Below are 12077 nucleotides of genomic sequence, written 5' to 3'. Positions count from 1 at the left end.
TGAGGGAGGGGGAAAGAGAGGGAGAGAGAATCGCAACTGGGCTGCGCACTGACACTGTATAACTTGATGGCAGGGTTCAAACCCATGAACCACGAGATCATGACCTGAGCCGAAGTCAGACGCGTAACCCACTGAACCACCCAGGCGCCCCTTTCCTCTTTTAATAATAATGCTACCATTCTCAGCCCAGGCTTGAAACCTTATTGTTTGAATCCTATAGAAAAACTTAGATTCTCCTTTTCAGTAATTTGCTTCTGATAAAGTATTTTTTTGTAAACAAAGGTTATTTTTTTGTAGAGAAAGTACATCTGATTTTTTTCTCAGAGTATTATAGCCCAAGTTCCCTCCACTTTCCTTAGTCAATGTAATATTTCATTCTCTAAGAAAGAAGGTTTAAATGAAATGAAGAAGAGACAAATTATTAGAAAGAAGAGTTGCATTTTTTAGGGCTTGAAAGGCAGGACCTCTTTCTGGGGACCTTACTCATAAACAGAGGAAATACTTCCTAACTCATTCTGTAAGTCCAGCATTACCTTAATATTCAAACTAGGCAAAGATATTATAAGAAAAGAAAACTGCAGTATTTCTCTTGAATAGAAATGCAAAAATCCTCAACAAAATATTACCAAATTGAATTCAACAATATATAAAAAAAAGTTATATACTGTGACCAAATAGGATTTATCCCAGGTATGCAAGGTTGCTTAGACATTCAAAAATCAATTAATGTTTAGGTGATGGTTGTAGTAATTACCACCTTATTTTGGTAATCATTTCGTAATATGTATCTATATTAAATCATCACATTGTACACCTTAACCTTACACAGTGTTATAAATTGTATCTCAGTAAAGCTGGAAAAATCGGTGTAATGCTTCACATCAACAAACTATTCTTTGATAAAGAATATCTAGGGGCGCCTGGGTGGCGCAGTCGGTTAAGCGTCCGACTTCAGCCAGGTCACGATCTCGCGGTCCGTGAGTTCGAGCCCCGCGTCAGGCTCTGGGCTGATGGCTCAGAGCCTGGAGCCTGTTTCCGATTCTGTGTCTCCCTCTCTCTCTGCCCCTCCCCTGTTCATGCTCTGTCTCTCTCTGTCGCAAAAATAAATAAACGTTGAAAAAAAAAATTAAAAAAAAGAATATCTATAAAAAACTTACAGCTAACATCATACTTAGTGGTAAGAAACTAGAAACTTACCCAGTAAGATCAGACCAAGGCAAGGTATTCCTCTCACTACTTTCCAACATCATACTAGAAATGTCAGCTAATTCAATAAGACAAGAAAAAGAAAGAAGAGGCATACAGGAAGAAAGAAAGAAAGCTGTCTTGGTTTACACATGACTTGATAGTCTATGTAGAAAATCTGAAAAAACTCCTGAAACTAAAAAGCAATTATAGGGGTGCCTGGGTGGCTCAGTTGGTTAGTTAAGCATCCGACTTCGGCTCAGGTGATGATATCACGGTTCGTGGGTTTGTGGGTTCCAGCCCTGTGTCAGGCTCTGTGCTGACAGCTCAGAGCCTGGAGCCTGCTTCAGATTCTGTGTCTCCCTCTCTCTCTGCCCCTTCCCTGTGCATGGACGCTCTCTCTCTCTCTCTCTCTCTCTCTCTCTCTCTCTCTCTCTCAAAAATAAACATTAAAAAATAAATGAACAAAATAAAAATCAGTTATAGCAAGCTTGCAGGATATAAGGTTAATATGCAAAAGTCAGCTGCTTTCCTATATACCAGCAATAAACAAGAAGAATTTGAAATTAAAAACAATCCAAAATAATCTTTGTGACCTCGGATCAGGCAAAGCTTTGTTAGATATGATGTCATAGGGCGCCTGGGTGGCTCAGTTGGTTGAACATCCGACTTCAGCTCAGGTCATGATCTCACAGTTTGTGAGTTCCGGCCCCATGTCAGGCTCTGCGCTAACAGCTCAGAGCCTGGAGCCTGCTTCAGATTCTGTGTTTCCCTCTCACTGTGCCCCTTCCCCACTCATGGCACAAGCTCTCTCTCTTTCACTCTCTCAAAAAATACATAAACCTTAAAAAAACAAAGCAATCATGGGATATCACTGCACACCTATCAGAATGGCCAGTATCAACAACACTGACAACACCCAATGCTGACAAGGATGTGGAACACCAGGAACTCTCATTCCATGCTGGTGGAAATGCAAAATGGTACAGCCCACTTTGGAAAACTTTGGGGCAGTTTCTTACAAAACAAAATTATTCTCATACCATACAATCCAGCAGTTGGACCCCATGGTATTTACCCAAAGGAGTTGAAACTAGTATCTATACAAAACCTGCACATGGATGTTTATAGCAGCATTATTTAAAATTGGCAAAACTTGGAATCAACCAAGATATCCTTCAGTAGGTGAATAGATAAACTGGTACATCCAGACAATGAATTCTTATTCAGCACTAAAAGAAATGAGCTATAAAGCCACAGAAAGGAGGAAACTTAAGTATCTATTACTAAGTGAAAGAAGTCAACCAAAGTGACATACTGTGTGATTCCAGTGATATGACATTTTGGAAAAGGTAAAAGTATGGACATAGTGATAAGATCAGTAGTTATCAGGGGTTAGAGGTTGAGGGGAGGAGGGATGAACAGGCACAGCACAGGATATTTAGGGCACTGAAAATGTATAGTATAATAATGGTGGATATATGTCATTACACGTTTGTTTTGACCCACAGAATGTACAATAGGAAGAGTGGATTATAATATAAACTGTGGACTCTGGGTGATGATGTGTCAGTATAGGTTTTTCAGTTGTAACTAATGTACCAAATGGTGGGAGATGCTGATAATGGAGGAAGCTGTGCATATGTGGAGGCTGGGGATTTTTGGGAATTCTCTGTACCTTCCCTCAATTGCCCTGTGAACCTAAAACTACTCTGAAAAAATAAAGTCCTAAAAAAAAGAAGAGGAGGAAGAAGAGCTATCCAAGCAGAGAGAATTGTATGGGTACGTCCCAGGAAGGTATTGCACGGTTCCTCCTTTGCAGTGCTTTGGGGTAACTTCTTGCTATCAGAAGAAGCAAGTTAAAAGTATTAAGAAGCATCAGAATGTGGTGGCATTTTCAAGAATTTCACCTGGAAAAGGTGACTGTTGAAACAGGCCCAAAATGAACTGATTGGATGAAAACCCAGCCAGGGGAGATTAAGAACAGTTAACACTGAGTGGATATTATATGCAGGGCTATCTTCTCAGCCTTTACGCAAATGCAGTCATTTAATGCTCATACAGGCCAGTGTTGTAGGTACAGGAGAGTACAGAGGGGTCAGTTGAGGCATTTGCCCAAGATTACTCAGCAAGTGATTGAGCACTGTCAACCACTGAGCTGTCCAACTGCTTCCAGAAACGTTTGTGTGCAGAGCTCCAAGTACCAGAAGCTGAAGACCAGAGACTCCTATTTGGCTTGCATAGTAATTTTTAAAATGTTGACTTGGCTGTCAATATTTAAAACTCAGAACATTTTGCACAAGGATCCAGTTTTCTGGCGTGGCCATACCAGAGTTGCATTTCCTCGGGGCTTTAATCTGACTGGTTCTGCTCTCTTTATTGTTGTCTGTGGGGGTGTGAGCCCTCCTGTTTGCATCCTTCGAGCCGTCATATCCCAGACACTGAGACCTTGCGCCTGTCATGGCTTGTTTGTTTATTTTCATGCCTGCTGACTCCTTCAGGCATAAGATCCATCCTTAGGAAACAAAGACTTGCTCATGAGAATCTCTTGCCCTTTCTTAGCAGTCTTGGACTGTTTCCCTATCTTGGACTCTGAATGGATTGATATACCATAGAAAGAAAAGCTTGACTAGTTAGATATATGGACTAAAAAAAAGAAAAAAAGTCTTTTCAAATTTTAAATGTAGGTGCTTGGGACTATGATGATACTCTTGGTAAGCATTGTTTAACTGTATAAAAACATTTTAGTCATGCTTTTCCCTCCCACAGGCCTCGTTAAATCCAAAGATACAAGCATGTAGCCTAAGTAACGGATTTATTATTGTAGTGGATCAATCAGTGATCCTGCTTGACAGTGTTGGTAGATTGCTTCAACTGCATCTTATATTTGGTAAGTCTAATGTAATGAAATAAAATAAATTGGAAGTCAGATATAGCTTTCTGCCAATTTCTATTGCATTGCCTTTTCTTTACTTCATTATTTCTAAGACTTGAAATTGGACTATTTCAAGAAATTAATCTTGAATGCCTTTTTGTACAAAGAGTACTAGATGCAAGGGATCCTGAGATTAGCCCCTTCCTCAGTAAATCTAAAGGGTACATGTGAAACAAAATTGACTTTACTTGCCTGGTTTTTAAAATTAGAATTACTGTAGAAACCAGTTGAGCTCATTTGTGTTCACATTCCTGAATCTTGTACATAATTTCAATATCAAAACAGGTATTTGAATAGTTTTAGAATATATATAGCTGTGTAAAAAGTTTTTAAATTACTTATAAATTCTTCATTGAGTTGAAGGACTTAAAGTATATGCAAATGTGGACGTAAGAATAAGGGACAAGTCAGTGAGTGTGCTGAAATATAGGTGAAAACATTGTGAATGCTTTCTCTGAAATTTTGAGTGGTGGTTGTTGAAGTGTTTGTTTAAGAACTTAGACAACAGAAAAAGTCAGGAGGTATGCACGTGAGAAGCCAATCCTGATCGCAGTATGGAGGCAAGGAACTCCTATTTTGTGGAATCTTAATGTATCTACCCTGAATGATCCACAAGATTGACAGTTTCATCATGGAGTAGTGGGCTGTGTTAACAGGTAATACACGTGTAGAAAGTGTTTATGTCTCATCTTATCCACAAGGGCTATCCTGAGGGCTCCAGTCAGTGCTGCAACATGCATGGCTCTTCCAAACTATCTTTTCCTGCTCTACTTTTTCTTTTTTCCAGAAAATTTACCACCTTCTTACATATCATGTAATTTATTATGCTCTAATTGTTTACCATGTATTTCTGCCTTGGGATTTGAGCTCCATGAAGGTGGGACTCTTTTGTTACTATTCTTAGATATATGCAAAAGACCTAGGCCATTGCTTAGCATGCAGTAAGTGCTCAGTAAATCTTTGTTCACTGAATACAAGAGTAACATTCTTTTTAAAAATTTTTTTTAGGGGCGCCTGGGTGGCGCAGTCGGTTAAGCGTCCGACTTCAGCCAGGTCACGGTCTCGCGGTCCGTGAGTTCGAGCCCCGCGTCAGGCTCTGGGCTGATGGCTCAGGGCCTGGAGCCTGTTTCCGATTCTGTGTCTCCCTCTCTCTCTGCCCCTCCCCCGTTCATGCTCTGTCTCTCTCTGTCCCAAAAAATAAATAAATGTTGAAAAAAAAATTTAAAAACAAAAAAAATTTTTTTAGTTTATTTATCTGAGAAAGTGAGAATGTACAAGCAGGGGAGGGGCAGAGAAAGAGAGAGGAGACAGAATCCCAAGCAAGCTCTGCACTGCCAGTGCGGAGCCCAATGCAGGGCTCAGACTCACAAACTGTGAGATCATGACCTGAGCCGAAGTCAAACACTTAACCAACTGAACCACCCAGGTGCCTCACATTATTTTATTTTATTTTATTTTATTTTATTTTATTTTATTTTATTTTATTTTATTTTGTTTTATTTTATTTTATTCTTTTTTAAATAATTTATTGTCAAGTTAGCTTACATACAGATACAGTGTATACAGTGTAGTCTTGTCTTCAGTAATAGATTCCTGTGATTCATCTCTTACATAGAATACCCAGTGCTCATCCCAGCAAGTGCCCTCCTCAATGCCCATGCCCCATTTTCACTGCCTCCTCACCCTCAACCCCTCCCCTCCACATTCTTTTTTAATCACCACCTTTTGGAAGTATTTAAGAGAAACTTGAATAGTTGGCTTTTAATGACAAAATTTGCAAATTTCTTGCATTGGTTGAAAATAAACGTTTTTGAAGGAAGCTTACAACTTTTTGTTTTTTAGTGCAAAAAGATGGTTTTATTAAAGCAAGAGGACAGGACCTGTGGGCAGAAAGAGTTGTGGGAAGCTTGTAACTTTGATTTGAAAATTTCAGATACCGAAGTGGACGTAGTTGGCCTATGTCAAGAAGGAAAGTTTCTTTTGGTTGGGGAGAGAAGCGGCAACTTACATCTTATTCACGTAACATCGAAGCAAACATTACTCACTAATGTAAGACCCTGTTAATGTTTTTCTTTTTGTTACCTAAATTTGAAATTATCTCTTAGACAACGAAAACTAATAAACCGTTGCTTAATTTGTGCTTTAAATGGAAAAAATAATGTTCTTTACATGAAATTTTAAGAATCATACCTCAGAAACATGAAGTAAATGCAAAATTTAAAAATTAAGATTTGAAGATAGTATGCTTGTCCAAAATAGTTTTACACTTCAAAATTAAAATGTTTGGAACATAGGCAGAATTATTGCTAATAATAATTGATAACCCTGGGCTTTAGAGAATATAACCCTTATAACCCTATAATTGTGTTTTCTGAGTTTAATCTTATCATTTGAAATGAATTTGCAATTAGGCTTTTATTCAGAAAGCTAATGATGAAAATCAGCGTACTTACCGGAATCTTGTTATTGAGAAAGACGGTTCAAGTGAAGGTAAGTTTTTTGAATATTTTTTAATGCTCTCTGACTAATATCCAATCAAAAAATCAACTTTATAGTTAATAAATTACATGACTCTATTTTTATGCTTTTTATACAATGTTAAATTTTCTAGTGATTCAAGTAATATTATTGTAAGAAATAAGTTTTTTATTTTAGTCCTTTTCAGAGGTTTAAATGTTCTTCTCCTAAATATAATATTCTAAACTCATTTTTACCATTTTGAGAATTCTATAGATTACCAAGGAGAATTATATTCTTTTAAAATGCTTTTGTAGGTTTTAGCATATTTATCATATTTTTATTTCAACAAATGTTAACTATACTTAATTTATTTCAACATATCTAAGATTCTTTTTTCTTTTTTTTTGGCAAATGAACTTTGATTTATAAAGTTTCAAGGAAGTTAACATTGTTTTTGCAAATAACAGTTCTTTGTAAATAAGCTTTATTTGTATCATTAGTATATTATTTGATGATTAGAATTTAAATGAGCAAATTGACATATTTTTAAGCTAGGTCCAAACACTGGCTTAAATTTCATATCCACACACCTTTTAGAGAAACTGGTTTGATTTTCCTTCAATAGGTACCTATTATATGCTGCTGCTTACAAACAATGGATTTTTTTGTATTACAAACCTTCAGCTTGCAAAAATTCAACAAGGTAAGTAATGGATTTTTCTTATTGATTTGCAGCAATATTTCTTATTAGTTTTGGGGTAAAATTTTATTTTTTTATTTTATTTTTTTTATTATTAAAAAAAAAATTTTTTTTTTTAACGTTTATTTATTTTTGAGACAGAGAGAGACAGAGCATGAACGGGGGAGGGGCAGAGAGAGAGGGAGACACAGAATTGGAAGCAGGCTCCAGGCTCTGAGCCATCAGCCCAGAGCCCGACGCGGGGCTCGAACTCATGGACCACAAGATCGTGACCTGAGCTGAAGTCGGATGCCCAACCGACTGAGCCACCCAGGCGCCCCTTGGGGTAAAATTTTAAATATTTTCTTTAAGAATATTATTTTAGGGGGCACCTGGATGGCTCCATCGGTTAAGTGTCCAACTCTTGATTTCAGTTCAGGTCATGATCTTACAGTTCATGAGTTCAAGGCCTGTATCAGGCTCTGTGCTAAGGATTCTCTCTCTGCCTCTCTCCCCTGTCTCTCTCTCACAAAATAAATAAATATTTTTTTTAAAAAAGAGAGAGGGTGCCTGGGTGGCTCAGTCGGTTAAGTGTCTGACTTCAGCACAGGTCCTGATCTCACAGTTTGTGAGTTTGAGCCCCAGATTGGGCTCTCTGCTGTCAGTGTGGAGCCTGCTTTGGATCTTCTGTCTCCCTCTCTCTGCCCCTCCCCTGCTCTCTCTCTCAAAAATAAATAAACATTAAAAAAAAGAGAGAATATTATTTTAGTTTCATTAGATTCTATGATACTGCATATACTTTTTTTTTAAGTATTCATATTATATTTCTCCATTATGAGGACTGCAAAAGAATCTGAGGAAATGTACTTTGTTTATAGCCTTTAAGGGGTTTATAGCTTAGCTGGGGAGACAAGACACACACTAGCATAATAATAAATGCTCTTTGATGGAAAGAATGAACCTGGAAACTGAAGTGACGTAATATAAACATGTTAACAATAACAGACAATAATTCATAGTATGTGCTAAGTGAATGGATGGACCATACATTCCTGTGAGCTCGGAAAGGTTAAGGAATTAGTTCAGAGCATGTGTTCAGCAAGTTCCTTAAATAATCTGTGTTCCAAGAACATACAAGGTCCTGGGGATACTACAAGACATAGTTCTTCATAGTGTAATGAAGAAGCCAGACAAGTAAAAGAGCTCTACCAAAATGGTGTGCAAAGTGATGAAGACTTTACAGGTAGGACTTCAGAACTTGGATAGAAGAGTTGGAGCAGGAAGAAGACCCTCTTAGGAGGGAGAAACATGATAAGGGAAGGTATGGAGAAGCATTCCAGGGACAAAAAGGCAGCCTGGCTGGTGTCCTGACTATGACATATTGTCACAGTTTATATCAGTGGTCAAGGGCAAAACTGAAAAGTCAACATTTCATTATTAGTTTCTGACCTGTGTTCTTCTCACTAGATTGTATGTAATTTTGACTTAACACACAAGGGTGACTTGTGTGTATTTCATAGGTTAATACTATAAATTTAGTCTGCTTTCTCCTTTCATACAGCAATTGAGAATGTAGACTTCAACACAGCAAAAAAGGTAAGAAAACAAAACCACATTGTCTTGTTGATTCTTATATTTAATATAAGTTTGGGGAGAGTGTTTCTGGATATTGTCTAGTGGCTAATGTTTTAGGAATTAGTGTGATATAACATTTTAATAACATTTCCATTTTAAAATGCATTTATAGGAGCACCTGGCTGGCTCCTTTGATGGAATATGCAACTCTTGGTCTCCGGGGTTGTGAGTTCAAGCCCCATGTTGAGTATAGAAATTACTTAATAAAATCTTAGGGGTGCCAGAGTGGCTCAGTTGGTTAAGTGTCCGACTTCAGCTCAGGTCATGATCTTGCGGTTTGTGGGTTCAAGCCCCATATCAGGCTCTGTGCTGACAGCTCAGAGCCTGGAGTCTGCTTTGGATTCTGTGTCTCCTTCTCTTTCTGCTCCTCTTCCACTCGCTCTCTGTCTCTCAAAAATATAAACGTTAAAAAAAATTTTTTTTAATAAAATCTTAAAAAAATATCTTGGGCCCACTGGGTAGCTCAGTCAGTTGAGCATCCAGCTCTTGATTTCGGCTCAGGTATTCCCAAGGTCATAAGATCCCTGTGTTGGGCTCCATGCTAAGCATGGAGCCTGCTTAAGAATCTCCCTCTCCCTCTCTCTATGCACCCCCAACTTGTGTGCTCTCTCTCTCAAAATAAAAAAATAAAAATAAAGCCTTTCAAAAAAAAAAGATATCTATTTAAAAAAAACAGGAGCTCCTGGGTGGCTCAGTTGGTTGGATATCTGGCTCTTGATTTCAGCTGGGTTCGAGCCCTGTGTCATGCTCTGCGCTGACAGTGCAGAGCTTGATTGAGATTCTCTTTGTCTCTCTCTGCCCCTTCCCTGCTTGCACTGTCTCTCATTCCATCTTTCAAAATAAATAAACTTAGAAAATAAAACAAAAAAAGTAAAAATGCATTTATAACAGATGGATTGAATTCATTTTTATCTTTCCAAGGAATTTCGACGGTGGAGCATATATATAACGTTCTTATTTTTGTTTAATTTTGCAGTTACAAGGACAAATCAAGTCCAGTTTTATTTCTACTGAAAATTACCATACTCTTGGTTGTCTCAATCTTGTGGCTGGAGATTTAGCCAGTGAAATTCCTGTGATAATTGGGGTAATTCTTTCTATAAAATTTTAGTTTTTTGCTTCAGAAGTGTTTCTTCATTAACATAGTTTTGGTTAAATTACAAATTAATTTGTAATATATTAACAGAAGCAGGGAAATTATAAAATTAAGGTCATAAAATTAACTCAGTAAGTATACCTAAGTTTCTCTGTTGGAAAATATTGCATCTTTATTTTTACTAGTTTCTTCCTGAAATTTAGCATTTCTTTCAATTATGAGTCTAGATAAAAACAACAAAAATCTAATTATATTCAAGAAGTAGGCAAAAATTCAACATAATTATAGCATTTACAACGTTTTTACCTTCCAAATTTGTATTTCATATTAAGAAGCAGGCACATTTGTCTATTCTGTGTATCTGGTTCAATATTTCATTAGGGTTTCAAATGATTTAATATTTATAAATATTTTAAAAAAAGTTGTGGTTACTTTAATGAAAATACTTAATCAGAAACTATATCTCATACTACTGGAGGAGGTCTTAAAGTTTACCCCATGTCTTTGGAGTGAGTTGCCTGAATATGCCCACTCCTTATTAAATATTCACGTGATAACAGTGAACAGCAAACTTTGCTGTTCTTGCCATCCTGTTCTGTTGAAGGCAATCTAAAAGGGGAACTGGAAGATAAAAAGCTAGTTGGGCTTGAGCACATAAGTATATTCTGAAATATGTAATGTGTACAACTTGGGTGTTTCTGCTTTGAGGAGAATTCAGATCTAAGAACAAAATTTGCAATTGATGTGCTATTTTACCTCTGTAGGGAACTGGTAATTGTGCATTCTCAAAATGGGAACCAGACTCTTCCAAGAAAGGAATGACAGTTAAGAATGTTCTTGATGCAGAGATTATTAAAGGTAAAATAAGTTCATGAAACTACTGGGGTCAACACTAGCAAGTTTAATTTTCAGGTCAGTATCATCCGGAGTCTGGCAAACAGGCCATTTTACCTTACTGCTCTTTGAAACATGCCAGGTTAGTTAGATAATTGTCCATGTATGCTTGACAAGTTGCAGTTTTTACTCTTCATTTTAGGAGATTTTACATTTTAGTGGTCATCTAAAAATACATAGATGCAGGAGCACCTGGGTGGCTCAGTCAGTTAAGCATCTCACTCCTGGTTTCAGCTCACGTCACTATCCCGTGGTTTCATGACTTCAAGCCTGGCGTCAGGTTCTGGGCTGGAAGCCCAGAGCCTGCTTGGGATTCTTACTCTCCCTCTTTCTCTGCCCCTCCCCCACTCATGCTATTTCCATCTCTCTCAAAATAAAGTTAAAATATATATACGTATACATGTAGACATATATGTGTGTATATATATATATATATATATATATATATATATATAAAGAGGCGAATGTGAGAATGCAAACTTTAGTTGTAGTAGGTCTGCCTTTCCATAAACATGATAGTTTATTATTTAAATGTGGCTATCTGTAATACAGAAATGTAGTTCTTACACACCTTGCTTTCTCTCTTGTAGGTGCAAAGAAGTTCCAGTTGATAGACAATCTACTTTTTGTTCTTGATACTGATGTATGTTTCTGATATTTCTCCTTCAATGTTTTCACTTGGTATTATGTGATATTTGTCATACTTAACAAAGATGAGGACTTTAAGTGGGGTGGATTACTATCTGGTGTGCTATGCTTTATTTCAGTACATAAATTAAAAAGATCCTACAATGTAAGATCCTGAAATATCATTAAGAAGATGTATCCGTGAAATGTCTCCTTTTGCAGAATGTGCTGAGCTTGTGGGATATTTACACTCTGACTCCCATATGGAACTGGCCCTCTCTTCACATTGAAGAGTTTCTTCTTACCACAGAAGCAGAGTCTCCTTCATCAGTCACGTGGTACATTATGACGCTAGTAGTGTTTCCTTTTAGAATCAGGCTTCTTGATTGTTGATTATGTATTACATTCTAACTAACTCTGGACAGACTGACAGGGTAAGGATCATTCCATTGCTGGCCACATTCATTGAGAACAAATAGGTAGTTCAAACCTCCAAGTGGTTGTGTTAGAAAGAGTGTTAATCTGGGCTATAAATGTGAAGAAACCAGGTTCAGTGTCTTTGTGGC

The 12077-nt window shown here is 37.3% G+C and overlaps 1 protein-coding gene across 3 annotated transcripts in view; it reads left to right on the top strand.

The window, feature by feature from the left end:
* KNTC1 (kinetochore associated 1) overlaps positions 1–12077 on the top strand; it is a 73885-nt gene that overhangs the window by 2270 nt on the left and 59538 nt on the right. For all 3 annotated transcript variants that reach the window (XM_047827288.1, XM_047827286.1, XM_047827287.1), the window contains exons 3-11: positions 3955–4075; positions 6054–6169; positions 6532–6610; positions 7206–7283; positions 8821–8855; positions 9871–9981; positions 10755–10848; positions 11475–11527; positions 11734–11849. In XM_047827288.1, the coding sequence (XP_047683244.1) occupies positions 3955–4075; positions 6054–6169; positions 6532–6610; positions 7206–7283; positions 8821–8855; positions 9871–9981; positions 10755–10848; positions 11475–11527; positions 11734–11849 (803 nt within the window). The remainder of the gene's footprint in view (positions 1–3954; positions 4076–6053; positions 6170–6531; positions 6611–7205; positions 7284–8820; positions 8856–9870; positions 9982–10754; positions 10849–11474; positions 11528–11733; positions 11850–12077) is intronic.

This window comes from Prionailurus viverrinus, chromosome D3 (genome assembly GCF_022837055.1).
Source record: "Prionailurus viverrinus isolate Anna chromosome D3, UM_Priviv_1.0, whole genome shotgun sequence".
NCBI classification, from domain to species: Eukaryota; Metazoa; Chordata; class Mammalia; order Carnivora; family Felidae; genus Prionailurus; species Prionailurus viverrinus.
The sequence above is the reverse complement of the archived record's forward strand: the minus strand, read 5'-3'. Positions and strand labels throughout refer to the sequence as shown.